The sequence below is a fragment of the Emiliania huxleyi genome (genome assembly GCF_000372725.1).
Source record: "Emiliania huxleyi CCMP1516 unplaced genomic scaffold EMIHUscaffold_5, whole genome shotgun sequence".
NCBI classification, from domain to species: Eukaryota; Haptophyta; order Isochrysidales; family Noelaerhabdaceae; genus Emiliania; species Emiliania huxleyi.
This window is the reverse complement of record NW_005198244.1, coordinates 341,339-366,307: the sequence shown is the minus strand read 5'-3', so window position 1 is coordinate 366,307 and position 24,969 is coordinate 341,339. Positions and strand designations below refer to the sequence as shown.

The following is a 24,969-nucleotide window of genomic DNA, read 5'->3' as shown; positions in this document are numbered from 1 at the left end:
AGGCGCTCTCGGGGCGGCGCGTGGTCGCCGTGGCGGCGGGGAACAGCCACAGCCTCGCCGCCACCGCCGAGGGCGCCGTCTTCAGCTGGGGGTACGGCCGCGGGCTGTGCCTCGGCCACGGAGGGGACGAGTCCAACCAGTCGCTGCCTAAGAAGATCGAGGTGTGGGCCGCCGAGGTCGCGGAGGCGCGGGCGGGAGCCGTGTGCCCGTACCCCGTGTGCTGAAGAGGCGAGGGCCTGCCGCGGTGCCGCGAGGGCCGCGCGCTGCGGGCGAGTACGACCTCCCTCCACTGACACTGGCTGGGCCGCAGGCTGGGGGCATGTCGCATGTGCCATGTGTGCGGTCCCGCTCGCCGCTTCTCTCAGTCTCTGGTCACAGTGGTCTCTCCAACCACGAACCAGTCACCACTCAGCGCACCAAGCTCCGTCCCACGCCGCACGCGCGGCGGGACGCATCACAACTAGCAAAGTGCAAACGACTAGAGCCGTATATCCATAAAGTACGACTTTTACTTTTACGGATTAACAGAAATGCACTACGGTCTAAGGTCTATACGGCTCGTGTCGCACCACGGCTCTATTAGCAGGAAAGAGCTCTCTCACGTCTCAGACAGAAGCTATGCCAATGGAATCCTGCCGGGATCTCCGCCCATGCGCAGGTAGAAGCCGATGGCTCGCTCCCGCACCGATGACGACCGCTCTGCCTACATCCGAAGAAAGGCACAGTCCGCAGCTGGCTAGCCCCGCCAGTGGCCGCGCTGCTCGCGCTCCTTGAGCTCCCTCGCAGCGCCACTCAGCACGATGCCGTCGGTAAATCGCACGAGGCGAGTGCGGCCGTCGGAGACGAACCAGTCCCCGCTGAGGCTTTGCTTGACGCTGAAGACGTAGTTGGACAATGCGTCGTTGATGCAGCGGCGCGTCACGTCGTTCGAGTACCCTCCGCTGCTGAGCACGATGTCATCGGTGCCGATCCTGACGACGTCCGTTTCGTAGAACCGAACCACCGTTTCGCCGGTGGCAGCGTCGCGCTTCCGCTGGACGTGCTTCCGCCAGGCTTGCTTCGCTGCGGCGGGACGGCCGCCGGTCTTGCCTCCCAGCCGCGAGGAGATGGTGTCGCCGCGCGAGGCTTTCGCAATCGGCGTCCTCGTCTGGTGCCGCCGCTTCGTGCCGCCGCCGCTCGCTCGTCTGCTCGCGGCGACGATGTCGTCGAGGCTTTGTGAGAGCTTCGCCTCCATCGCGCCGGCGGGTGCTGCTTCGAGCAACGATTGAGCATACACGCAGTAAAAGAAATCTTCCTCGGCTCCAGAAATGGTTGTGTCCCCGCTCCTCGCTCGCCCGGGCGGAGGGCATGGCCGCGGAGGAGGCGAGTACACGCTGCCAGGCCTTCCGCAGACAGCCTCTTGGGCAGACTGAGGGTCGGCTTTGCGTGGCGTGGCCCGTACGCTGCGCTGCGCAAAGCTGCGTATGCGGAGGGAGCATCCTGTGCTTCCACCGGGAAGTGCGCACCTCCTGCAGCTGGTGGAAGGCCGTGCCGCCGCTCGCCTGCTCCGTGGACAGAGCAGGGAGGCGGCGCCGCAGCGCCGCAGCGTCCGCTGCACGCCGGTGCAGCACTCTGCTGCCTGGTGGGCAGCATGCTGGTGCTGTGCGCGGTGTTTGCGAGGCGGCTTTGGCGTTGTACTGCCAGCCGAGGCGAGTGGCGCGAGGCACGCGCGGCGCCGCGCGTGGCCCGGATGGCGCCTGAGAGCGCGCTCGATGAGCCAGCCGGCGCGGCGCGAGCGCCGTGCAAGCTGGCACATCGTCTGCATGCTGCCGTCGATTCTCTGGTCGACGGCGGTCAATCTCACGATTGTCGATCAAAACCGGCGGGCTTTGTGACGCCGTTTACGCAATCGTTTTTTGGCCTCGCTTTCTCTTTTGCTGGGTTTTATTTTGTTTTTTCGTTTGCGAAGCGACAGAGGGCCCGCCCGCCCGACCCGCCCCGCCCCCTCCCTTCGCCCGCGCATTGGCCACCGCCCTTCCTCGGCTAGCGCATAGGTACTCTCGAGGGTGGAGGGGAAGACGTTGGGCGTGCGCCACTGCGCGCGCCTGTCACGGAGGCCCTTCCTCCACGCCCCACCCCCCCCAGCATGTGGTGAAGGTGCTGGGGGGGTCGGGACCCCCCCCCTAGCATGTGGTGAAGGTGCTGGGGGGGGGTCGGACCCCCCCCCTAGCATGTGGTGTGGAGAGAAGGGCGCCCCCCTCCCTGGAAGCGATGTGCGCCTGCTCAGAGGATCAGGAAACGCAGACTGGACGAGCCCTCTTTTTTTGCGCTGAATTTACGGCAGGTCGACTACGCCGGCATGTGGGGACGCGTGTACGTACAGGCAGGATTTTGAGTCAAAACGCGTCTCTCTCCGTCCGGGAGTGTGAGCGGGGTGCCTGTAGAACCGAGGGACGAATTCACGTCGTGACTGAGACGAATCAACGTGACGCCCTTGCAAGGGGTCCACTTGCACGATGCTACAAGCTCGGTCTGGGACGATGCTCAGGCTCGCGCTCGGTTTCGCTGCTCTGCTGCACGTGGATGCATTCGTCGTCTGCCGCGAGAGAGAGGTTGCTTTCTACCACGTCCCAAAGTGTGCTGGCCTGAGCATCACAGACGCGCTGCTGGCGACGGGCGGCTGCGTCCGATTATGGTACATGCTCTCCATGTCGTCACAAATCGTGCGAGACCGAATGGACAGGTGCCATACGACACCGAGCGAAGTTGAAAGGTTCGCCACACGCGACCGCGATGCCGACTTCCGCGCCATCGACGTCGAGGGCGTGCAGCGAAGGCTCCTTCGTATATTCTCAGGCAATCTAGGGCACGTTCGGACGATCCTCATGCACTCTCGCAGGTACCGCTCCTTCTCGAGCGTGAGGCACCCATACACTCGCGTCCTCGCCTCCTTCGACCAGCGCACGACGACTGAGCTGCTGGGCAAGCCTGGCGTCGAGGATCAGCTTCCCGGCTACGACCGCTTCTGGCCGTGCGAGCCACCGGCCTGCCGGCACACGCCCCACCCGACGAGGACTGCCCGAGATCAGTCGAGATTGCCTTAGGTTCCCCGAGACTGTCCACTTAGGCACGCGCCCCACCCGACGACATTCGGCGCCTACCTGGAGTGGCTGGACGCCAACCTCGCCAACGGAACGCTCGCCTGGTGGCACGACCCGACCATCACGCACTTCAGGCCGGCAACCATGTTCACGCACTGGCCCGACGGCTCACGCGCGGTGACGCACGTCGCAAAGTTCGAGCGGCTCGAGGAGGACCTCCGCCGCATCTTCCCGCGCCTCGGGCTCGAGGTTGGCGTTCTGCCGCGTGAGAATGTGAAGAGCTCGCCGCGCGAGTCGCGCGGCCGCCTCTGCGGGCCGAAGCACTGCGACCCCTGCGCGCTGCTGACGCAGACGCGCCACACGCCGGCGACGATTCGCATCGTCAACCGGGTCTACAAGAGGGACTTTGAGCTCCTCGGCTATGCGATGCTCGACGGCGAGCCGCAGGAGGTCCTTTCGCACTGCCTGCGCCGCGGCCTCAACCACAGCCTGTCCCAAGCAGTGCTAGCTCCTCACGAGGACACGGCGAGTGCCGCGTGAGACCGCACGCTCCGCCGCGCGGTGCGTCTGCGGGATCCTTCAAGAGTATAGATAGTCGTAACGGGATACGTTTTATTGCGCAGGGAGTGTGATGTGTGTGCGCGATTAACGCTGTCTTTATATTATGATCCGATTGTTTCGGCGCCGAGCAGCGCCTCGAGATAGAAATGCGCCGGGCTTCAGGTATGGGTGGACGCAAGACAGATGATGACGACACGCACGAGCGACACACAGACACAAACAAGCTCACAAGACACCGCACAGCCAGCTGGCTGCCACACACCCTGAGTTGGCGTACACATAACTCAGGGCCACATTCTTCCTGTCGCCCCCCCCCAGCACTCCAAGGTGCCAAGAGAAACAAACAAGGGCACAACATCACAACAGACGACAGGAGTAACATGCGAGGCTAGAGCAGCTTGCTCCACCTCTAGCAATCTCGCCGTCCGGCGAGGCCCGGACGAGACCGTGTGGGGGGTCTAGTGAGGTGTCTATGGACGCCCTCCTCAGAGGCTAGCTGCCTACTGCTAGCCCTATCTCGCACTCACGGACAGTGACAATTCAATGGGTGAGTGTTTGCAAGCAGAGGCGCGTGGGCTAAATCTAGGCCGCACGTCGTGGCACTATGACGAAGTTAGACGTGCGGCCGCAGCGCGCCCGCCCCAGGCTCGACGGTGCGCGCGTGTTAGCGAGAAAGTTGCGGGGAGAGCCATGCCCGACTTTTTGAAGGTGAGGCCTCTGCGACGAGTGCCAGCCGCGCTGCGGAGCCACACCCTTCGAGCCGCGTCCCGTCGGCACTGCCCCTGAGTGTCCCGCCTTGGCGGCACACACTCTCGACGAGGACAGTCCGGCCTACGGGAACGTGTCGCGCGCCGGCGACGGTTGCGGCGTGGTGGTTTCGAGTACGACGCGAAGATGGCACGACCACCGCCCTGCATTGCAGACCGGGCAAGGAGGGGCCTGCTCCCGTCCCGCGAGGAATAGGAGGTCTCCCCCCCTCCCCCGGCCTGAGCAGCGACGTGTGGAAGGCAGCCCCTTGAGTCGAGGGCGGCGCGACCATTGCGCTGACTCAAGGACCAGCTAGCTGGCCCGTTCAGTACAGATGGTCACGCCGCCCCGCTCCGCCCCGCCCGCCGCCGCGCCGCGCCGCCGCCCGATGATTATATGATTATTAATTAATAATTAATTAATTAATAAGTAATCACCCCACCCGCCGCCGCGAAGCGAGGTTGGCAGGCGCCCCTCGCGAGACTCGCAAGACATGCCACACGCCCCTCGCAAGCGAGGTTGGTAGGCGCCCCTCGCGAGACTCGCGAGACATGCCACACGCCCCTCGCACCTATGACTCGACCAGTGTGAAGGTGAAGAGATCCCACCGAGCGTGCGGGCAGCTGGCGGGCGGGAGGGGCAGCAGGAGCAGCATCATTGTCATCATCAGCAGCAGAGGAGCAGCGCCGCCGCTTCGCCGCTGGCCGTCCGCGCGCCGCCGCCACCGTCCGCGCGCCGCCGCCAGCCCGTGTGCTGCTGCAGCCGCCTCCGCCGCCGCCGCCCGCCGCCGCAGTGCCCTCGCGCCCGCGGACAAAACCAGTCATATATCCACGAGCCGGTTTTGCAAAGCGTACAAGACCTGCATGACTCCGTGGCACGATCGGCCGGCGTTCGAGCCGGCGCTCTTATGCTGCCGGTTCGAATCCCGGTGGTCGTGTCCTCGCGGAGCGACGCGGATCGCGCGCGTGTGCGCCTGCGACATCCGACAAGGCGCGTGTGCGCCTGCGACAAGACGAGACGAGAAGCAGAAGCGAACGTCGATGTTTTTGCGCCGCGACCTCCCGTTTGTTTTGGCGCCGATGCAGCGCCGTCTCTCGCCGCGCGAGCGAGATGGCGCCGCCGCGGCGTCGGCGCCGCGATCAACCGCGCGCCAGCAGCGAGCGGTGCAGAGCGGCTACCGACATGACAGTTGGCGACGGCGTCTTTAGACGGGTTCAAGAGTTTGGCTATGCGGGCGCGCGCACACACACACACCACACACGCTACCCAACGCGGCCAAAGGATATCCACCTCGAGAACCTCGAGAACATCGGCAATCGTGTTCACACTCAGCAACCCATCCCACGCTCCAACCAGCGTCTCCACCGACCTTGTCTCTGCACTATGCGTTATGTCGTCGTGGGTCACGGACGAGGGTGAAAGCCTCCTGCGCCGCATGGACGTACAGGACGCCGCGATGGCGGCGAAGGCGCAAGCGCAGGACGCGGCGATGGCGGCGATGGCGGCGAAGGCGCGAGCGCAGGACGCGGCGATGGCGGCGCAGCAAGCCGCCGCACGCAGCCACATCAATGCCCTGGCTAGCCGCATCCGCGACCTCGAAAGCGCCCTCTTTCCTGGCGGCGGAATAGGGTACGACGGTACGAGCGCCGCGAATGCTGGGACGGCGGGCGGTTACGCTCTTCCGACAGAGAACGAGATCCTTCCGTACGTTCTGCTTAGCCCTGCCGCGCAGCAGATGGTCGATCACACCGCGCAGCCTCTCGTCTCCAACGAACACCACTCCTTCATGAGCTTCGTTCGCGATCGCCTGCTGCCTGCTGCTAGCTTCAATCGCCGTGCGCGTGCTGCGCGGGAGCCCGGCGACCCGCCAAAGGTCTACACGATGACCTCACAAGACGTCCTCAAGTGGGCGATTTACGCAGCCATCTCGCGCCAGCAGGCCAACGAGGCGCTTCAGGTTGTCAGCGGGTTCCCGTTTGTGCTTCCGGAACCGGACGTGAGGACCAACCGGGTCGGAATGACGCTATTTCCCTCCGTGGGGTACACGCCAGAGCAGCCCGATGATAATGAGGACAGCCTGAACCCACTCAAGGACAGGCTAAAAGCGCTCGAAGCCGGCCAGCAAGCCGAGGAGGCGCCGGAGGCATACACAACTGCCCTCCCCTTCGATGCGGTGTGGCAGGGCGACAGCAGTACGGCCGGGTGCGCGGAGGAGGTGCGGAGAGCGCACGTCGATGCGAGCAACCTCTTTGCGCCTTCGCACCCTTATGTACCCGTCGGCGCGACGATGCCGCCCTACTCGCGCTTCCCCGGGAGCAATGCCCCGCAGCCCGTCCAAGTCCCGTTTCCTGGTAGCAGCCGCTCTGACGTCCTCTTCAGCTGGCTGGGCTGCCGCTGCTCGTGGCCGGTCACGCAGCTCTGCTGGTACACGTGCATCGCGTGCAACATCCACCAGTGGCTTGCGGTCTTCGTTGCGACCTTCACCCAGCTCTGGATCGCCACGTTCCTCGAGTCATTCGTGGTGCAGGCGCTCCGCAGCATCTCAACGTATCACCCGCTTCTTGACCCAAATCTCCCTCCGGTAGATCCGTCCTGACACAAAGATAAAGCTCACCCTCCTGCCCTGAGCTCCGATCGGTGCCCTCGCAGGATTTCATCATGGCCGTCCCCGACGCCTATGACCAAGGGACGTGGAGTCACCTCCTGTCGGACGATACGCCGTGCGCGCCGCCCTGCCCCGGCCACACCCACAGCCTTAATTCTGGGCACACACATACACATCATAACACACGCCCCACTACTACTACTACTACCGCCCCACAGGTCCGTCCTCCGCGTCGCCAAAGTCCTGACCTACGTGTCGCTCGCCTTCTGGGTCCTCGGCTTCATCATGTGGGGCGACGGGCTGGGGCAGTACGGCAACAAGGCGACCGGCCGCCCTCCCGCCCGCCTCCCCGCCCTGAGCTCTCCCGCGCGCTTCACCGCCATCCTTCCTCGCCTCCATAGTACGACTTTTGGTTCGCGACGCGGATCCTGCTGCGGTCGACGCCAGAGCTCTCTCGCGGCACGCTCTAGCGCGGAGGCCGAATCACCGGAGGCCGACTCTAGGTCGATGGGGTCGCGGCCCGAGGCCAACTCGTACGGCTACTGCACCACGGTCTGGCTGGCGGCCCTCTGCGAGGTACAGAGCGTGATCATCCCGGCGCAGCTCGCCTTCACCGTGACGGGCATCTACGCTGTCTACTTCGAGTCCAGCCTGCACGAGCTGCCCAACCTGTATCTTATGTACCAAGTCATCCTGAACATGTGATCTCCCCATATCTCCCCACATCTCCCCACATCTCCCTGTGCGCCAGTCGCCCCCGCCCCGCCCTTCACCTGCTTGCTTCTCACCTCTCTCGCTCTGGGTAGCAACGTGCCACCTCTCTTGCTTTCATCACGGCTCCCGCCTCTCGCCGCATGGTTGGAATGCAGGGACCAGTTTGCACTCGCGCTCTGCACGTGGTGCCTCTGCTACACCACCGAGCAGGAGGGGCTGCAGGTGAAGCTCGTCCTTGGCTCGCGCGTGCCCGTCGAGGTGTGCGGGAGCCGCGTTCGGGTGTGTACTCTCGGCTAGCCTCGGCTAATCTCGCGCGCCCGTGCCCGCGTCGGAGGTGCGGAGCCAGAGGTGGGTGTACATGTGGACGCTGCTGATCGTCAACGTCATCATGATCGTTGTCGGCCGCTGGCGCCTCTCGATGCTGCTGCTGTGGCTTCTGCCGCTCACCGTCGTCGTCTACGCCGTGGCAGCAGCGTCCACCGACCGCTCGCAGCGCTGTGAAGAGATGCCGCTGACACCCCCCCCTCCCCCCCCCCGCGCCGTCATGCACAGGCCTATCACGGCATCCCGCCCCTCCTGCTCAGCCCGGCCGTTGCCTGCCCACCGCGCACGGGCCCGGCGATGACGATGGTCGGCCTCGCCGTCACCCTCGCCTACCTCGCCTACACCGCCCTCGTGCGCGGCTGCTTTCTCTTCCCGTGCCTCTGCGCGCCCACCGTGCCCGGCTGGCTCTTTCTTCCGACGGCGGATCCGCCCGACTTTGATTGGGGCGACGTCGGCGCAACAGATCGCTTGCCGTTTGGCGACGGCCACGGGCGAAGCGGAGCCGTTCACATCGCCTGGACTGTGAACAGGTAACTTCGACTGGGACCTCGGGTGGCTGGTGGTGCGGAAGCTGCTCGGGTACGAGCCGCTCTTCCCGGAGGACTGCCAGTGGGAGCCTCCGCCTTGCGATCCGCACCCGTGCCGGCCGCTGCCAGCGACCGCGAGCAGAAGATGGCGCGGGTCTCGCTTCAACTATTTTGTACCTGGTGATTGAGGTGCGCAGCAGAAGACGAATCTCTGGAATGAGCGAAGAGCAGATCTTTCTAGCAACGAAATCGAAAAGAAACGCCCGGTCTGACGGCTTTATACGTGGCTTTACGACGCGGGCGCACGTTCTCCCTCTCGCCTCCAATCCTCCAATAAATAAATAACTAAAAACGGACACCTCTCTCTACTGTGAGATGGGTAAAAAGGAACAGGTCCCCGCCCGTGCGATCTTTGTGCAGGGTTCTTTGTGGGTGTGGTCGGCGACTAGCCGGGGTCGTCCTCCCGATGGGGGACTAGCACTACTTTATTTAGCCGTCTTCCACATGGTCCAATCCTCCAAGCACAAATTTGGAAATAAATTACAAGTGGGAATGTGCTCACCTTGCGTCGCTCCACACGCATATCGCATTCCTACTGATGGCGGAGTCCCTCACACGATGGACTCCCGTTTCTCTTCCCCCTTCCCCACCCCCGCCGCGCCGTCCCCGCCCGCCGCGCGGACCTCCGACGCATAGGCGACCGCCGCGGCACCCGCCGCGGCGCGCATGCGGCGCCGCCCCTCCGCACGGATCCTCGCGCGGCGGTCGGCGCTCCAGAGCTTGGCCGAGACGCGGCGGACACGGTGGCTCTCAAACGCCTCGTCGATCTGCTCCATGCCGAGGTTGGCCGTCTCGGGCTGGAAGAAGAAGACGGTGGCGCAGGCGGCGAAGCAGGCGGCGGCAAAGATGGCGAAGGCGGTCGCGAGGGGGAGGAGCGGGAAGACCTTGCCCACGGCGGTGTTGACGAGCCAGTTGGTGGCGGTCGTCACCGCGGTGGCCTTGGAGCGGTACTTCGTGGGGAAGATCTCGGAGCACACCGTCCACGGCAGCGGCCCCCACCCGAACGCAAACGAGGCGACAAAGAGAGACGCGACCGAGACAACAGCGTAGCCGAGCTGCTTCGAGGGCGGCGAGAGGGCCAGCGCGACCATCGCCAGGTGGCAGACGCACATCAGAAGACCCGACGCCAGCAGGAGTGGCACTCTGCCCAGCCGGTCGACCCCGACCAGCGCGACGACTGTCGCGGCGGCGTTGGCGACGTTGATGCCAAGTGTGCCCCACAGGGCGGCCTGGCGCGGGAGGGGGGCGGTATGGGGTTTGCGGCGTGGAGCCGGCGGCACGGGCTGGCGGCGGGGGGAGAGCGGCGGCGTTGGGACTAGCGGCGTGGGTGTTGGCACACGTGGCGGCGAAGCTGCCAGATATGGGGAGGGAGCCGGGGCGGCGCCTCGGCGCTAAAGTAGGCGAGCAGGATCTTGGGGGCGAAAAACATGATCGCGTTGATACCCGCGAGCGGCTGCCAGCACTGCAGCGCGACGCCGAGCAGCATGCGGTGCCGCATCGCCAGCGGCCGCCGGAGGAGGCCGCGCCAGCTGCTCGCGCCGCCCGCCGCCTCCTCGGCCGCCTTGGCCTCGATCGACGTCGCCTCTTCCTCCGCGGCGAGCGTGGAGGAGCGGAGGCGCGAGAGGGTGCGGCGGAGGGCGGCCTCGCGGCCGCGTTGGCCGAGCCAGCGGGGCGACTCTGGCATCCACACCATCAGCAGCGCGAGCAGCAAGGCGAAGACCACGTTGCCACCTGTGCGAGGCGCGAGGGTGGCGGTGAGAAGACGGCCACGGCAGAGAGGCAGGCAGAGAGCTGCGGCGGCTCGCCGTACGAGACGCGCCACCCCTGATCCCAGTGCGCGAGAGGCACGTTGGCGAGGCTCGCGACTACGATGCCGATGACGATGGCAAACTGCCAGCACATCGAGAGCGAGCCGCGCCAGCTGCCGGGCGCGCACTCGGCGATGTAGACTGGCACCGTCGTCGAGAGCATGCCAACGCCAAACCCTCCGACCAGCCGGCCGACATAGAGCTGGGCCAGCGACGCTGACGGCGAGCCCGACGCGAAGGCCTGCAGGCTCGCACCGATCGAGAAGATGAGGGCGCTCGTGATGATGCAAGGACGTCGCCCGACACGGTCGGAGAGGATGCCCGACGGCGCCGCGCCGGCGGCGGCCCCGAGAGTCAAAAGCGCCGAGATCCATCCGATCTCATCGGCTCTCACGGCCTCGGACTTGTTTGCCCAGCCGAACTGCGTCTGAAAACCCTGCATCGCAAAGGAACCACCGCCGCCGCCGATGTCGTACCCAAACACAAAGCCGCCAATCGCGGCAACGGCACTGACGAGGAGGACGAGAGGCGTGAGTCCGCCGTCTGCCTCCACCCTTGTGCCGACGGAGATGTCGAGGGCCTTCGTGGCGTGATCGGGGCGCATCGTGAACAAACAGCCAAGGTGGTCGGTGGCTGATCATTCCTTGTTAGGGTTAGTTAGGGTTCGATCCAGGTTAGGGTTGTGGGTGTGTGTGTGTTGGTTGGGTTTGTGTGTGTGGTGTGCTATTTCTGTCCACGGTAGTCGTGAGCAGCATCGGATCGCAGTGATTGCTCGCGGTGGAGTGCAGCAATTGTCGAGGCCGAGTGACTTCCACCAGATCCAACAACAAACGCATAGCTGAAGCCGTGCATCAGCGGGTCGAGCCACGACTTGCGAATGATTTCACGCCTGTGCTGCGCTGCTGGTGTGCTCAAGAATCAAGATGCCGGCAAAGAGGAGGTTCGCTGGTATCCCTCGGCGCGACATCGGATGGGCCATGTGCCATGATCTCCGTACATGATGTAGCTCGTGACCGTCTTGCGCGACGCTCTCCACTGCTCGGGGAGGCCCATAGGCCAGCCAGTCGACGGCTGCCAATTATGCTCTCAGTCCGAAGCGGCTCTGCACGACTTTTGTGCGGAGCCAGCATATCTGATACTTCCGCAGTACTCTCCTCTCCTCTCCTCTCCTCTTCTCATCCTCTCCCCTCTCCTCCTCTCCTCTCTCCCCCCCTCTCCCCCAGCAGCTTCCTCGAGGCCGAACAGGTAGATCCTCCCTGATCGCTAAGCTACCACAGGGGAAGTAGACGTCGTCCGCCGCCGCCTCCGCCGCCCGCGTGCCTCCGCCCCGCTCAGCAAAAAATCAGCATTATATCAGGAGGTGCCAAAGCCGCAGCATCTCCATGAGGTGAGCGTCGTGCGTTTTGCCGCCGCGTGCCGCCGCTGCGCCGACTGGCTCCCGGTTCGAATCGCCCTTCGCGGAGCGAACGCGGCGAACGAGCGCACGTCGCGCGCGTGTGCGCCTGCGACAAGACGAGAGGAGAAGTAGACGGTTGTTGTTTTTGCTGCCGATTTTTTTTAGGCTAGCCTTCGATGTTATGAAACGAACGCGACAACGCTGGCTCACAGTCGCACGCATGGATTCAAAGCAGCATTTCAGCGTCTGGCTGCTCGTGCCGGAGCCGCAACGCGCGACGGTGGTCGCGGCGATGAAGGCGGCGGCCGACACGCACGGCCTCGCGACCTCGGAGCCGCACATCACGCTGCTCGGCGACGCCGGCGCTGGGACGGAGGCGGAGATGACCGCGAAGCTCGCGGCGCTGGCCGGCATCGGCGCGGTGCCGTGCATTTTCGCAAAATCGGGCGCCGTGACCGCCGGCATCGGCGCCGACGGCACCGTGCCGTGGAACCAGAGCGCCGTCGCCGTGCCGGCGCCGACGCCCGAGCTCAGCCGCGCGCATCGCACCGCGCGCCAAGCCTTCCGCGGCGAGTCGGTGGAGGCCGTCACGTTGGAAGGGTGGGCGCCGCCGATCCGCCAGCCGCACCTCTCGCTCGCGTACGGCAACCCGCCCGAACTGGTCGCGACGCTCGACACGCCGCCCGACTACGTCGCCGACACCGCCGCCGTCTTTTCGTGCACGCCGCCGACGTTGGCTGGAGTGCCGAATTGGAGAGAGGTGGCGCGAACTTCGCTCGTTGCAAAGGGCACGAGTCTCTAAAGATTCTAGACACCTAGTTGTGCGAGGGAGTTTTGTTGCAAAATTCTAAAACTCGCCACTACGGGCGTGCGCGTCCCCCCCGGCCCCCAGACGCTAGACCATCTGCATCATCTGTCTCTCTCAGTTTTATCTGTGGATGGGACAGGCCGCCACCACCATGGACTTTAAGGATACACGGTACGGATCTAGGAGTGGCGCTATACTAGCGCTGGCAACGGGGCGACTGCCCAACGGACTACGGAGAACTCCGGTGGCGCATCAGCTGCCGACCGAGTTGATGCCCGCGGGAGGCTTGTAGGTGAAGGTCGGCGCGGCCTCTGGCGCTGGCGCTGGCGGCAGAGCAGCTTTAGCAGCCGCCAGCGCAGACGGTGCTGGCGCAGCGCCGAAGCTGAAGGGTGCCGCAACCGGCGAGGCCGCTGCTGGCACGCCAAAGGTAAAGCTACTCTTCGCGGCTCCCGGTGCGAAAGAAAAGGGCGCAGGCGCCGGAGCGGCCTCGGGCGATGGCTTGCGCTCGGCCGTCGGAGAAGACGCCGTCTTCGAGCGTTGAGCGAGCTCCTCGAGCGAGAGGCCGAGCGATGCGGGCGCAGCGGCGAGAAGCTGGTGCGCCTCCTCGAGCGCCTGGATGCGCTTTGCCACATCGATGCGTTCGCGCTCGAGCCTCTCATCGGGCGCCATAAGCGTCCGCATCTTGCCGGCACTCTCGGTGGAGATGAGCAGCGCGGGCTTGAGGCGAGCATTGAGAAGCTCCGTCGAGAGGTTGCAGCGCGCGGCCATCTGCACGTAGTCAATCAGCCGCTTCTTGAGCGTCTTCCAGTAAGCAAAAGTCTTGATCTGCAGGTCGACTAGCTCTTGCTCACGGTTGCTCTGCTTCTTGAGCGCCTCGAAGTTCAAGTGCTGCAAAAAAGGCCTCTCTGACCAGACGGCCTTTGCGTCCGGGTGCTTCTCGGCAAGGATGTCGCGGCGGAGCTGCTGAACGATATCCATGTAGTAGTGGTTGCTCGTGTGCAATTCGGCGCCCTCATACTCTAGCAGCCGCGCGCACTCCGCCTGCGCCGAGGCCGTCCGCTTTACTAGCAGCGCCGAGGCGCTCTGGAGCAGCAAGCGGCGGAAACGTGGGTGCGACGTGGCATCGACGAGCTCCGCCACAACACGCTCGATTTTGGCCCGCACGGCCGCGCTGATGGCACTCACGTGCCGCGTGATCGCCCCTGGCAGCTTCTTCCGCAAGTCGCGGAGGATGCCGATGGGGACCTCAGGCGCGATCGCACCTGGTAACCCCGCAGCGCCACGCTGCGCGTCCGCCTCTGCAGACAACAGGCAACCCAAGGGAGGGATGGGAGGACGGTACGCCGCCACCACACAGGGATTTTAGGGGAGAAGTGTGGTGTTAGCCGTCGCCCACCCTCGGGCGTCTACCACTTCCTATCTCTCTCCGCAGTTTATCACCAATTCTTGCCGCCGGGAGTGCAAAGGGTAGGTAGGTACTATTAACAACGAAGGCGCGGGGGGGGGGGGGCGAAGCAGCAGCCACAGACTGCTGCCACCACACTTGAGGAAGGAGCCGTCCAGACCGCCGCGCCCGGAGAACGCGTAGCCACCCCCCGTTTCGATGTCGCCGTCGCACCTCGCGCTCCTTATCACAGCTATATCCCAATTCGCGCTGCACCATTCGCACTTTGGCAGCGCTGCGCCTCCGCGACCAGAGTGGCGGCTGTCGGCTCTCCGGCCAGCGCTACTGCGCGCAAACAGTCGGCGGCCACGTTCGCACACGGCTCTCCTGTGGGCTCCGGCGTGGGTGCCGGAATGGCTCCACAACGGCACCGCGACCCTCGTCAACCGGACGGCGAGGCTAGTCGAAAAGACGCCGCTGCAGGCGGCGGCCGAGCCGACGAGCAACATCGCGATCGACGGCGGCGACCTGTGGAGTCGTGCTCGAGGGACGCGAGAGGAGCTCAAGGAGATCGCGTCGCTCGCCTCCTCCACCGCCGCCTCGGCGCCGATTATCCCGCAGTACTTTCCGCAGCGCGCGTGGCTGTGGAGGCAGTGGTCCGGCACCATCGTGCGGAGGGTGCTGCCGCGCGAGGTCATCTGGAACACCGCCGTCGCCTGCTCCATCGCCCTCTTCCTCACCATGCCGGGCCCCGCCTGGACGCACCCTGCTTGGCGCATGACGCTGGCGTCGTCGCTCTCGCCGCTGGAGAAGGTCTGGCTGCTCGCCTCGTCCCTCGTCTCCTTCGTCCTCTCCTTCTTCCTCTCGCAGGCCTACTCGGTCTGGCGAAACGTCTACTCGTCCGCGCGGCGCGTGCAGGGCCGGCTCAACGACCTCGGCCTCCTCTGCGCCTCTTCACACCTCCGGCTGTGAACGGCGCCCCTTCACACCTCCGCCTGTGAACAGGCCTCCTCTGCGCCGCCTTTGCGACACGAGACGCCGCCACGGGCTCCTACACGTCGGAGGCCGAGGAGACGCTGCGGACGGTGGCGCGGTACGTCCGCCTCTTCAACATTCTCTTCTACGCCTCCGTCACCACGCAATTCGCGCCGCTGCAGTCGCCGCAAGGCCTCGACGCGCTGATCGACCTTGGCGCGCTGACGGCGGATGAGAAGGACGGGCTGCTCGCTTCGGCGCAGATGCACAACGCCGTCCTCGAGTGGCTCTCAAATCTCTTCGACACGTCGGTCGGCGACGGTCGGCTGGGCGTTTCGGTCTCGCGGCTGCAGGGCACTTCGCCGATCGCGCTGCAGATGGCGCTGCAGAACAAGCTCGTCGAGCTGCGCTCCACGTACGCCTCTATCCCGGACCAGCTCTCCGGGCGCATGCCGCTCGCGTACGTGCAGCTGGTTCAGATCCTGACCGACCTGCTCATCTTCTGCACGCCCTTTGCGCTCGTCCACTCCGTCGGCGGCTTCGGCGCCGTGCTGGGCGCGCTTGTTCGTGCCGCTCTTCAAGCTGCCCCCCTGCCGCTCTCTCGCCACGCGCTCTGTTGTGAGCAGGCACGTCTGTCGTGACGCTCTTCCACTCCTCCATTGTCTCCCTTGCCAAGCTGTTCCTCGACCCCTTCTCGAACGAGGCGCCGCTGCCTGCCGCTACTGCAGCCGCCCTGATGATGAATGATCGTGGTTGTCTTTATTAAAAGCTCCTCCCCGACTCGTCTCCTCGAACTAGGCGCCGCTGCTGCGCGACGCGGGCATCGTAGGCATTAACGCGGCGACGCTGCTCCAGGAGACCAACGTCGGCTCCGAGCGGTGGCGAAGGGGCGGCGGCTGGATGCCAGAGGCCACCCGGCCGGTGGGGCGGGCGCAGCAGCCAGACGAGCCAACCGCGTCGCCGCGGCACGAGGGGCATGAGCGGCCCGCGTCGGGAGGGAACCCGCAGCCCGCGTCCGAGGCGCTGCAGGAGCTGCAGGGCGGGGTGGTCGCCACCGCCGCCGCGTCCGGTTTCGCGGCCGCGGCCGCTGGGGGCGGCGCCGGTGACGAGGTTGCGATCGATGGTGGCATGGGAGATAGTGGCGATGATGGGACTAGCTGACGCCGGCTGGGAGCCCGGGGCAAGGTACGTCTCTAATTCCTCCACACACACACAAGTTAGCTAGTTACGAAAGCGAAACACAGTCTGACCCCAACGACTGGGGACACAGGGGAGCGAAGTTACACACTTACCTGCCCGCCCATCAGCCATCTCTCCCCCCCCCCCCCGCCTTGGCAACGAAAGCCCTGGACATGGAGGGAGGCGTCGAGCGCCTCGCGTCAGTGGAGCGGGCGCTCGGAAAGGTCGAGACAGGCCTAAAGCTTGCCGACTCCGTGCTGAAGCTCGGCGAAGGCGCTGGGCTGCCTCTCATTCCGGCTGTGATTGGTGAATCAGGCTGTGTGCAGCGCGGCTCGCGGTGTCCTTCGGGCCGTGCAAGCGTCGCGAACCATGATCCGCGGGCAGTCGGACGATAACAAGCGTCAAGTTCTACAACCCAGCAATCGGGCCGAATATGCACCAGGTAATCGAGGGGCTGATCAAGCCGTGCACCGCTGAGCATGCCAATTGCATGCTCGGCTGCCCGGGGCGAGCTATGCAGTGCTGCAGAACCTCAGGACCGGCGGGCTGCGTTGCGACCTGTTCTTCTCCCACGCGTGGGATGAAGGCGTGTACGAGTTCATCGACTCGGCACTCAAGCACTGGCCGGAAAACTGCCATGGGGCCTACTTCTGCTGCCTCTCCAACCCGCAGTGCCTCGACCTGAGTCCGCTGCACGGAAGGGTGGAGACATCGCCCTTCTACAAGGTCTTGAACAGCGAACCGAAGCCGCGCATGGTCATGCTCGCGAACGCCAACACGGCGATCTACGAGCGGCTTTGGTGCGTGTACGAGGCGCATCTCGCTCATCGGCTGAAGATCTTTGTCCGGATAGCGACACGCTGCGATTGAATTTGGAGGCCGCGCAGGCCGCAGAGCGCGAGCAGAGAGAGAATGCGCTGAACGACACGATGTGCGACACGGCACTCCGGAGGCTTGCAGCAGCCAAGGTCAAGGCTGACGAGGCAAAGCGTGCGGTGGTGGAGGCGTCCGACCGCCTGCTGATCAATAGGGCCTGCACCAGGGTGAAGGACGGCGTCATGATCCGCGCGGCGATCGAAGGCGCAAAAGACGGCATCACGAGCCTGCTGGCTCGGCTGATCCGCGACGATAGTCGAGTTTCCAGAGCTCTTCGCCTCGAAACCAGTACTCGCAGCCGGCGGTGAAATCACCACTGATCCTGACTGATCAACCTGAACGTGAGACGTTCATCAAAAAAAAACGTCTCTTCTGAGACGCATCTGGAAGAACAATGATATGAAGGTTGCAGCGAGAATCGGCGAGAGACTGCGAAGAGAGATAGGAAGAGGCAGACTCCCTAGGGTGGGCGACGGATAGCGCACCACACACCTCTCCTTAAAATCCCTGTGTGGTGGCGGCGTGCCGTCCTCCCATCCCTCCCTTGGGTTGTCTGTTTTCTTTCTTTCTTTCTTTAGAACAATGGCGGGCGGGGTTCTTGTTTCTAGCGACCCGTGTGTGTGTGTGTGTGTGTGTGTGTGTGTGTGTGTGTGTGTGTGTGTGTGTGTGTGTGTGTGTGTGTGTGTGTGTGTGTGTGTGTGTGTCAGGGCATGAGACGATTTTATGAGAAGAGAACAGAGGGAGTGCAACCCAACGCGGCCAAAGGATATCAACCTCGAGACCTCGTCCTTCCCCGTGAGCGGGTTACCCCTGCGTGTGTCTCGCGCCTTGCGGGGGACCCTGACCTGCCACTGCCGGCTAAGGCTCGTTTGAGACAGATGGTCGCTGCTCATCGGCAACAGCCACGACCTTCCGCGGGGGCGAAGCGGCGGCGCCTGTCGCCGCCTGCCGCATCGTCGTCTGCTGCGCCCGCCGAGTCCACGGCTGCGCCCGCCGAGTGCGTCGAGCTCTTCCTCGGCGGGGTCAGCCAATCGCCGCTCATCGTCCAGGACTACCTCGTGTCGAGCACGAGCCTCGGCAGACAAGCCGTCTCAGTGGCTCCAATGGGGTCTGGATCGAAGCAGCTCCGCGTGCAGCTGAGAGGACGCGGCGCCTACGCGGCGGCCAGCGAGCTCGAGGGCAAGCAGCCCCCCACCGCGCCCTTTCGCGAGGTCAAGATGCACCGCGACTGGTACTGCCCGTGCGGCGCGCAGCCAGAGACGCTGATCCGCGAGCGCGCGTCGTGCGGCGCGTGCGGCGGCTCCAAGCCCGCCAGCCTCGGGCAGCTGCGGGCCCGCTTCGAGGCCGCATCGCGCGCCCCGAAGACGCGACCGAGCCGAGGCGACTCGATTGCGCGGCTCGGACAGGCGCTTCTCGACTCGTCAACCGGCGGCAGCGCCGCAGCCGGTGGCGCCGCGAGGCGGGCGGCGGCGGAGAGCAGCGGCGGCATCGCGGCCACCAGCGGCGCCGCTCCCCCCGGCGGCTGCGGCGGCGCTGGCCAGTGCTGCGGCGGCAGCAGTCTTTCCGACGGCGGCGCAGGCCCTCTGGCGAGCCGCACGCCAAACGCGCCGGCCGGTGCGGCGGGCAAGCGCCCCGCCTTGCCCGCCGGCGCCGCCCGCGCCGGCGCCGCCCGCTCCCCGGCCATGCAGCCGGTCAGGCAGGCGGCCGAGGCGGAGACGGCCGACACCAAGGCGCGGCGGCTAGCGCTCGAGGACGCACCACGCCAGCGCCAGCGCCAGCAACAGCAGCAGCAGCAGCAAGAGAGGCGGGAGGAGGAGGAGGAGGAGCAGCAGCGCCAGCGCCAGCAGGAGCAGGAGCAGGAGAGGGAGGAGAGGGAGGAGCAGGAGCAGCAGCCCGACACCGGCCCAGAGACGACGCCACCAGCCCAGAGTGGCGGCGACGAGGCGGCGACCGACGCCGCCTGGGGCCGGCTGATCTGCCTGGCGCCCGAGCCTGGGATCCACGAGCTAAAGCAGCGGCAGTGCGTCATGGGGCGCACCACCAACGCGCACGCGCAGATCCAGATCGACGACGGCCGCGTGAGGTGTGTGCGCGCGTCGCAGCCCGCTGCATCGCTCCCGCCACTCCGCCCGCGCGGCGGCGCCCCCGTCTGCGAGTGTCCCGCGCCCCGCCGACGCCCTGCACTCCGACGCCGCGCCCCGCCGACCCTCGCCGCTCCCCGCCGCAGCTCCTCGCACTGCAAGATCTTTCGCATGCCGGAGGGTGCGGTGCAGCTGCTCGACTGCTCCTCGAACGGGACGTACGTCAACGGCAAGGCGGTCGGCAAGTCTAAGCTCCACACTCTCTCCTCCGGCGACGAGATCGCGCTGCTCAACCCGAGCGCAAAGGCGCGACGCTGCCGAGACGCTGCCGAGACCCTTCCGAGACGCTTGGGAGACGCTTGGGAGACCCGCTGCCGCTCCCTCACCGCCGCCTCCCTCTCCTCCCCTCCCTCTCCCTCCTCGTCCCCTCCCCTCCCTCTCCCTCCTCGCCGCCCCTCCCTCGCCGCCCCTCCCTCCCCGCTCTTCCCTCACTCCCCACTCTTCTCCCTCCCGCAGGCGCACGAGGCAGCGGGCGGCGGCGGCGGCGGCGGCAAGCCGACGCACTACCACTACCTCTACCAAGATCTGCGGAGATATGCCACCTCGCCTCCGGGAGATGCGCCACCCCCATCACAGCCGCAGCAGCGGCAGCTTCCGCCGCCGTTGCCACCGCCGTTGCCACCGCCGTTGCCACCGCCGCAGCCACCGCCGCAGGCGCCGGCCCAGCACCCATCGCCGCAGCAGCCGCCGCCGCCGCCGCCGCCGCCGCAGCAGCAGCAGCAGCAGCAGCAGCAGCAGCAGCAGCAGCAGCAGCAGCAGCAGCAGCAGCAGCAGCAGCAGCAGCAGCAGCAGCAGCAGCAGCAGCAGCGGCAGCAGCAGCAGCAGCAGCAGCAGCAGCAGCAGCAGCAGCAGCAGCAGGAGCAGCAGGAGCAGCCGCAGCCGCAGCAGCAGCAGCAGCAGCAGCAGCAGCAGCAGCAGCAGCCGCAGCAGCAGCAGCAGCAGCCGCCGCCGCCCCCCGGCCCACCGGCGGGTGCGGGCGGAGGAGGAGTACCGAGGGCGAGCGTGCTCGCCGGGCGAGCGACATGTCCGCGACATGTCCGAGACATGTCCGAGACATGTCCACATAGGCGCGGAACCCTCTGCTCGGCGAGGGCGGCGCGGCGCGTTTCTTTTTCTATGGGCGGCGGGTGCTTTCTTTCGTAGGCTCGCGACCCGCTGGGCGAATGCTCCGACGGCGGCACAGTCTACCGCTTCGCAAAGAAGGACACCGCCGAGCAGCTCTGCCAGCGCAACAACAAGAGAGAGGGCGGCCGGCGGTGGCGGCTGTGGGCAGAGGATATTCCAGGCAAGCCAAAGACGAGCCCGAAGCGCTACTACGCCGCGGTGTGCGCCGCCTTCGCCCGCTACGCGACGGCGTCGCCGCGGCGCCACTATTACGAGGTCATCGATGCAGACCGGCCATGCTGGCCGTACTTCGACCTCGAGTACGCGCGGAGGGAAGGTGTGAACGGAGCGGTTAACGGCGACGCCCTCTCCCGCTCGCTCGTCGAGCGGGCGGAGGCGCTGCTGCGCGGGCTGTGTGCGTCGCAGCACCCGCAGCAGCTGCTCGAGATCGAGGTGGTCGCCCTCGACTCGCACCGCCCCTCCAAGTTCTCGCGCCATCTCCTCATCAAGCCGCACCTGCTCCGCCCTCCCCTCGACCCGAGCGGCCCGCCCCGCCGGGTTCCGCTGCCGCTACGAGGGTCGGCGGACGCGGGGAGGCTCGCTGCCGCCCTCGCCGCCCTGCCCGCGCTGCGAGTGGCGCCGGACAAGCCTGGCGGCGCTACGAGCCTCGTCGACACCGGCGTCTACGACAAGGCCCGCGACACTCCCGAGAACCCCCCTCCCACCTCGGCGACTAGATGCGGGTTCCTCTACCCCCCCGTTTCCTCTCCCCCGCCCCCCCCCCTCCCCCTCCCCCCCCCGAACCCCCCCCCCCCCCCCACCCCTCTCCCTCCCGCCCTGCTCCCTCCTCCCCCCCCCCCCCCCCCCCCCGCACCCCCTCCAATCTCCCCCCCTACCACTAAAATCCCCCTCCTCCCACCCCCCCCTTTTCCCTCCCCTCCTCACCCCTTTTCTCTTCTCCCTCCCCTCCCTTTCTCCCCCTCCCCTCCCCTTCTCCTCTTCTCCCTCTCTCTCCCCACTCCCCCCCTCTTCCTTCTCCCCTTCCCCCTCCCCCTCCCCTATCCCTCCTTCCTCCCCCCTCCTCTCTCACTCCTTCTTCTTACTTCCATCCCCTTGATCCTCTCCCCTCTTCCTCCTCTGTCTTCTCCCTCCTTCCCTCCCCCCTTTCTTCCCCTCTTTCCCCTCCTCTTTCTTCTCCCCTTCGCTTCCTTTCCTCCTCCCCCCTCCTCACTTTTCTTTTCTCTTCCCCCCCTTGTCCCTCTTTCTCCTCTCTTCCCTTCTCCCCCCCTCCTGATCTCCTCCCCCCCCCTCTCTCCCTTCCCTCCCCCCTCCCTCTCCCTCCCTCCCTCCTTTCTCCCTTCCCCTCCTCCCCCCTCCCCTCCCCTTCCCTTTTCCCCCCCCCCCCCTTCCCTGGTGGCCCTGTCCGCAGCCTCTGTTGCCGCCCTGTGGCTCCTCCACGCTAGACTCCCTAGACCCCCCCCCCCCCCCCTTCCCCCTTCGGAGTCCTCCCTCGAGCCTCCCCTCCACCCTCCCTCCACCCTCCCTCCACCCTCCCTCCACCCTCCCTCCGCCCTCCCTCCGCCCCCCCTCCCCGCAGGACCGCGCCTTCCGCCTCCCCTACTCGAGCAAGCTGCCACCGGCCCCCGCCGCGCCCACGGGCTGCTTCCGGTGCGGCCAGTCAGGGCACTGGGCCAAGGACTGCCCAAACCCGCACACCTCCATTCCTCCCCCCGCCATCCCCTCCTCCTCCTCCTCCTCCGCCTCCGCCTCCGCCGCCGAACCCCCCGAGGGGTCGGGGGAGCTGCTGCCTTGCTGGGAGCTCATGCCGCGCCGGGCCGGGCTCGCCGTGTCGCGCGAGCAGCTGCTTCTCGCTTCCCTCGTCGTCCCCGATACCCTCCCCGCCGACGCCGCGCTTCTGGCCGTGCCGCTGGGAGTGCCGCTCCGCCTCCCCGACCCGCCCGCCCCCCCCGCCGCCACCCCCGCCACCCCCGCCGCCGCCGCCGCCGCTCCCCGCGACGCGACTGCAGCAGAGGCTGCCACCGCCGCCGCCACCGACAGGGGCGGCGCTGGCAGCGGGGAGGCCGGCGGAAGCGGCGGCGGCGGCAGTGGTGGTGATGGCGGCGGCGGCGGCGGCGCACTCATCAGCGCAGCGGGCGGCGGCGCTGTCGCACTTGAGACGACGCCTTCGCCAGACGAATGGCTGGCCCAGGTCAGCCTACGTCGTTGGAGATCACCCGAGATCACTCGAGATGCCCCGAGATCGCCCGAGATCACTAGAGATCGCCCGAGATCACTCGAGATCACTCGATATGCCCCGAGATCACTCGAGATCACTCGAGATGCCCCGAGATCACTCGAGATCACTAGAGATCACCCGAGATCACTCGAGATCGCCCGAGATCGCCCGAGATCACTCGATATGCCCCGAGATCACTCGAGATCACTCGAGATCGCCCGAGATCACTCAAGAGCACGCCCGAGGCTCCCCCGACGCGGGCCTAACCCCTGCACCACGATGTGATACTTCCCCACCCTTCTCTCAAGTCGACCGCCCCGACACATGTACATGTTGTTGTTGTTGTGCATGTGCATGCACATGCACATGCACATGTGCAACCAGCCAACTGCACCACACCTCTCGAGTCCAATGCCTGCCTAGGTCGACCTGCTCACGCCCCTGCCCCTGCTCGACCTGCCGGTCGGAGGCCCGGCCCACCCCTTCCTGCGAGGCCGCGCGAGGGGGCAGGGACACCCGCCCGCCCCCCTCGGCCCACTCGCTGCGTGGGCAGAGGAGCAGGCGGCGGGGTGGCCAGGGGCGGGTGCTGCGGCCGTCCGGGTGGGGAGCCTAGCTGCGGAATGCGGATCCACATCTCCCCATAGCTCTCCATATCTCGGAGCCCAGATACGGGACGCAGGCCGGTGTATGCTCGGACTAGCACTCGCGAATTTCACCCCGTCGGCCGCCCTTCAGCTGCATCCTCTCTCTTCGCAGCCCACGCGTCCGCGCGACCCTCCGCTCTGAGTACACTGGCGCGAGGCCGTCTTCCCGCCTTGGGTTAGGGTTAGGGTTAGCGCGAGGCCGTCTGCCCGCCCTGACTCGTGTGTCTGTCCATGGCGGCAGGTGCGGGAGTGGCGGTACGTCAGCGCGTCGCGGCCGGAGGAGGCGCTCCTCCACCTCACCTTGGCCGGTGCGCCGGAAGGAGCAGCAGCAGCAGTGGTAGCGGCGGCGGCGGCGGCGGCAGCAGCAGCAGCAGCAGCAGCAGCAGCAGCAGCAGTGGTAGCGGCAGCAGGGGCAGCAGCGGCGGCAGCAGCGGCGGCGGCAGCAGCAGCAGCAGCAGCAGCAGCAGCAGCGGCGGCGGCAGCAGTGGTAGCGGCAGCAGGATGGTCGGCAGCAGCGGCAGCAGCGGCGGCGGCGGCAGCAGCGGCGGCGGACGTAATAGCAGCAGCAGACGTAATAGCAGCAGCAGCAGCAGCAGCAGCTCAATAGCCGCGGCAGCAGTCGCAGCAACCACCGGCGCCAGCGGGTCGCAGGCGCGCGCGCCTCACCTCGACGCCTCACGCCCCCTTCCCCCGCGGGCCCGCGTAGGGACGCGCTTCTGCTTTGCGATCGGCCGGCAACACGCGAGCCAAAACGTGATGGTGACCGTGGACTTGCTGTCTGGCCGCGCCTACCAGCGCTGCTGGGACAAGGCGTGCGTCGCCGCCGATGCACGCGCCGCGCCCGACGGGGCGGCCGCCTCCTCCCACTCCTCCGTCAAGGCGAGGCACCTGCTGCCACGCCCCCCTGCCGCGCTACTCCCGAGTCGGGAGGAGCTGGCCGGCTTCGAGGACCGGCACGACACTCCGCCGACGCTCCTGGACTGATTGATGTCCTCAAGCCGCGACACCTCTCTTTGAGAGTCAGGAGCCTCTTCTCGAGCGCGACGTGGGAAGCGGACGCGCTCCGCAGCTGTCGCTGCATGCCAGTACACGCGCCACGGACCGTGTGCATGTGCCATGTCTCCCGCGAGGCATGAGCGCGCTGAGCGCGCGGGGCGGCGGGGCGGCGGGGCCGGGGCGGCGGGCGGGGGCCGGGACGCGGCTTCGCGGGACTGTACAGTCGGACTGAAACGAGGCACGAGCGCGTCTCTCGTCGCTCAACGCTCACTCGGGCCGGGGCTCGATCCTGGAAGGTGAGAATATCTTAGAAACAAGACAGAAAACAACAACACACCACCGGCGCCCCAGCGCCGGCGCCTTGACAGATGACGCGACTCTGGCTTTTCGGCGGCGCGACTGCGCGGTGTGCGTGTGAGCTTGTCGAGGACACACCTGCGGAGGAGCGGCGGCCGGGGGGGAGGTGTCGCAAGACATGGATTCCTCCCAGGCACGGGGGTGGGGGCCTGGTCGGGGCATAAGTACGTGCGTCTCTGTGTGGCAGACGAGAAGACGCCGGGCCGTGGGGAGGAGAGGCCCGCCGATCAAGCAGTTGCCAGAGGTGGGGAGAGGTGGGGAGAGGTGGGGAGAGGTGGGGAGAGGTGGGGAGAGATGGGGAGAGATGGGGAGATCAGTTGCCAAGTGGGAGGGGCGTCGAGGCGGCGAGGCGGGGCGGGGGGTGGGGGGCTGGGGGGTGGGGGGGGGACGGGGGGCGGGGGGGGTCGCCGCCCGGGAGCGGACAACGGAGGCGGAGGGGGGGGGGGC

At 66.6% G+C, this 24,969-nt stretch overlaps 7 protein-coding genes across 7 annotated transcripts; 5 read left to right on the top strand and 2 right to left on the bottom strand.

Moving 5' to 3' along the window:
* Window positions 1–495: 495 nt before the first annotated feature.
* EMIHUDRAFT_461510 (hypothetical protein) lies at window positions 496–1,234 on the bottom strand (the record flags this gene model as incomplete). The annotated part of the gene is made up of 1 exon (XM_005766933.1): window positions 496–1,234. One exon carries the CDS (start codon window positions 1,232–1,234, stop codon window positions 737–739), a length of 498 nt encoding a protein of 165 aa, XP_005766990.1. The 3' UTR covers window positions 496–736.
* Window positions 1,235–2,480: 1,246 nt separating this feature from the next.
* On the top strand, window positions 2,481–3,760 carry EMIHUDRAFT_432503 (hypothetical protein). Its single transcript, XM_005766932.1, has 3 exons — window positions 2,481–2,815; window positions 2,879–3,031; window positions 3,107–3,760. Exons 1-3 carry the CDS (start codon window positions 2,496–2,498, stop codon window positions 3,618–3,620), a joined length of 987 nt encoding a protein of 328 aa, XP_005766989.1. The 5' UTR covers window positions 2,481–2,495; the 3' UTR covers window positions 3,621–3,760.
* Window positions 3,761–7,274: 3,514 nt separating this feature from the next.
* On the top strand, window positions 7,275–8,915 carry EMIHUDRAFT_448121 (hypothetical protein). The gene is made up of 6 exons (XM_005766931.1): window positions 7,275–7,314; window positions 7,395–7,429; window positions 7,497–7,965; window positions 8,042–8,173; window positions 8,260–8,485; window positions 8,562–8,915. The coding sequence occupies exons 4-6, from the start codon at window positions 8,066–8,068 to the stop codon at window positions 8,744–8,746; spliced, it is 519 nt and encodes a 172-aa protein (XP_005766988.1). The 5' UTR covers window positions 7,275–7,314; window positions 7,395–7,429; window positions 7,497–7,965; window positions 8,042–8,065; the 3' UTR covers window positions 8,747–8,915.
* Window positions 8,916–9,065: 150 nt separating this feature from the next.
* Window positions 9,066–11,048, bottom strand: EMIHUDRAFT_432500 (hypothetical protein). The gene is made up of 3 exons (XM_005766930.1): window positions 10,424–11,048; window positions 10,003–10,349; window positions 9,066–9,847 (listed from the first exon to the last, which is right to left on the bottom strand). The coding sequence occupies exons 1-3, from the start codon at window positions 11,028–11,030 to the stop codon at window positions 9,170–9,172; spliced, it is 1,632 nt and encodes a 543-aa protein (XP_005766987.1). The 5' UTR covers window positions 11,031–11,048; the 3' UTR covers window positions 9,066–9,169.
* Window positions 11,049–11,349: 301 nt separating this feature from the next.
* On the top strand, window positions 11,350–12,624 carry EMIHUDRAFT_196960 (hypothetical protein; the record flags this gene model as incomplete). The annotated part of the gene is made up of 3 exons (XM_005766929.1): window positions 11,350–11,405; window positions 11,762–11,911; window positions 11,988–12,624. 3 exons carry the CDS (start codon window positions 11,350–11,352, stop codon window positions 12,622–12,624), a joined length of 843 nt encoding a protein of 280 aa, XP_005766986.1.
* Window positions 12,625–15,252: 2,628 nt separating this feature from the next.
* EMIHUDRAFT_308626 (hypothetical protein) lies at window positions 15,253–16,150 on the top strand (the record flags this gene model as incomplete). Its single annotated transcript, XM_005766928.1, has 3 exons — window positions 15,253–15,556; window positions 15,616–15,650; window positions 15,788–16,150. The coding sequence occupies 3 exons, from the start codon at window positions 15,253–15,255 to the stop codon at window positions 16,148–16,150; spliced, it is 702 nt and encodes a 233-aa protein (XP_005766985.1).
* A 1,772-nt stretch (window positions 16,151–17,922) lies between these two features.
* On the top strand, window positions 17,923–24,153 carry EMIHUDRAFT_448119 (hypothetical protein; the record flags this gene model as incomplete). Its single annotated transcript, XM_005766927.1, has 7 exons — window positions 17,923–18,464; window positions 18,975–19,122; window positions 19,306–19,362; window positions 20,329–20,742; window positions 22,079–22,222; window positions 23,411–23,477; window positions 23,876–24,153. 7 exons carry the CDS (start codon window positions 17,923–17,925, stop codon window positions 24,151–24,153), a joined length of 1,650 nt encoding a protein of 549 aa, XP_005766984.1.
* Between the last annotated feature and the right edge of the window lie 816 nt (window positions 24,154–24,969).

What these genes read in the sequence shown, in the direction of transcription:
- EMIHUDRAFT_432500 (XM_005766930.1), bottom strand. Translation starts at nt 11,030, where the DNA reads ATGCGCCCCGATCACGCCACGAAGGCCCTCGACATCTCCGTCGGCACA. An exon ending in GGGGTGGCGCGTCTCGTACG is followed by an intron (nt 10,350 to 10,423) that starts GCGAGCCGCCGC and finishes CGCCTCGCACAG; the next exon opens with GTGGCAACGTGGTCTTCGCC. An exon ending in TCGCCTACTTTAGCGCCGAG is followed by an intron (nt 9,848 to 10,002) that starts GCGCCGCCCCGG and finishes CTCCCGCGCCAG; the next exon opens with GCCGCCCTGTGGGGCACACT.
- EMIHUDRAFT_448121 (XM_005766931.1), top strand. Translation starts at nt 8,066, where the DNA reads ATGTGGACGCTGCTGATCGTCAACGTCATCATGATCGTTGTCGGCCGC. An exon ending in CCGTCGTCGTCTACGCCGTG is followed by an intron (nt 8,174 to 8,259) that starts GCAGCAGCGTCC and finishes CGTCATGCACAG; the next exon opens with GCCTATCACGGCATCCCGCC. An exon ending in CTTTGATTGGGGCGACGTCG is followed by an intron (nt 8,486 to 8,561) that starts GCGCAACAGATC and finishes GACTGTGAACAG; the next exon opens with GTAACTTCGACTGGGACCTC.
- EMIHUDRAFT_432503 (XM_005766932.1), top strand. Translation starts at nt 2,496, where the DNA reads ATGCTACAAGCTCGGTCTGGGACGATGCTCAGGCTCGCGCTCGGTTTC. An exon ending in GTCGAGGGCGTGCAGCGAAG is followed by an intron (nt 2,816 to 2,878) that starts GCTCCTTCGTAT and finishes GCACTCTCGCAG; the next exon opens with GTACCGCTCCTTCTCGAGCG. An exon ending in TGCGAGCCACCGGCCTGCCG is followed by an intron (nt 3,032 to 3,106) that starts GCACACGCCCCA and finishes CTGTCCACTTAG; the next exon opens with GCACGCGCCCCACCCGACGA.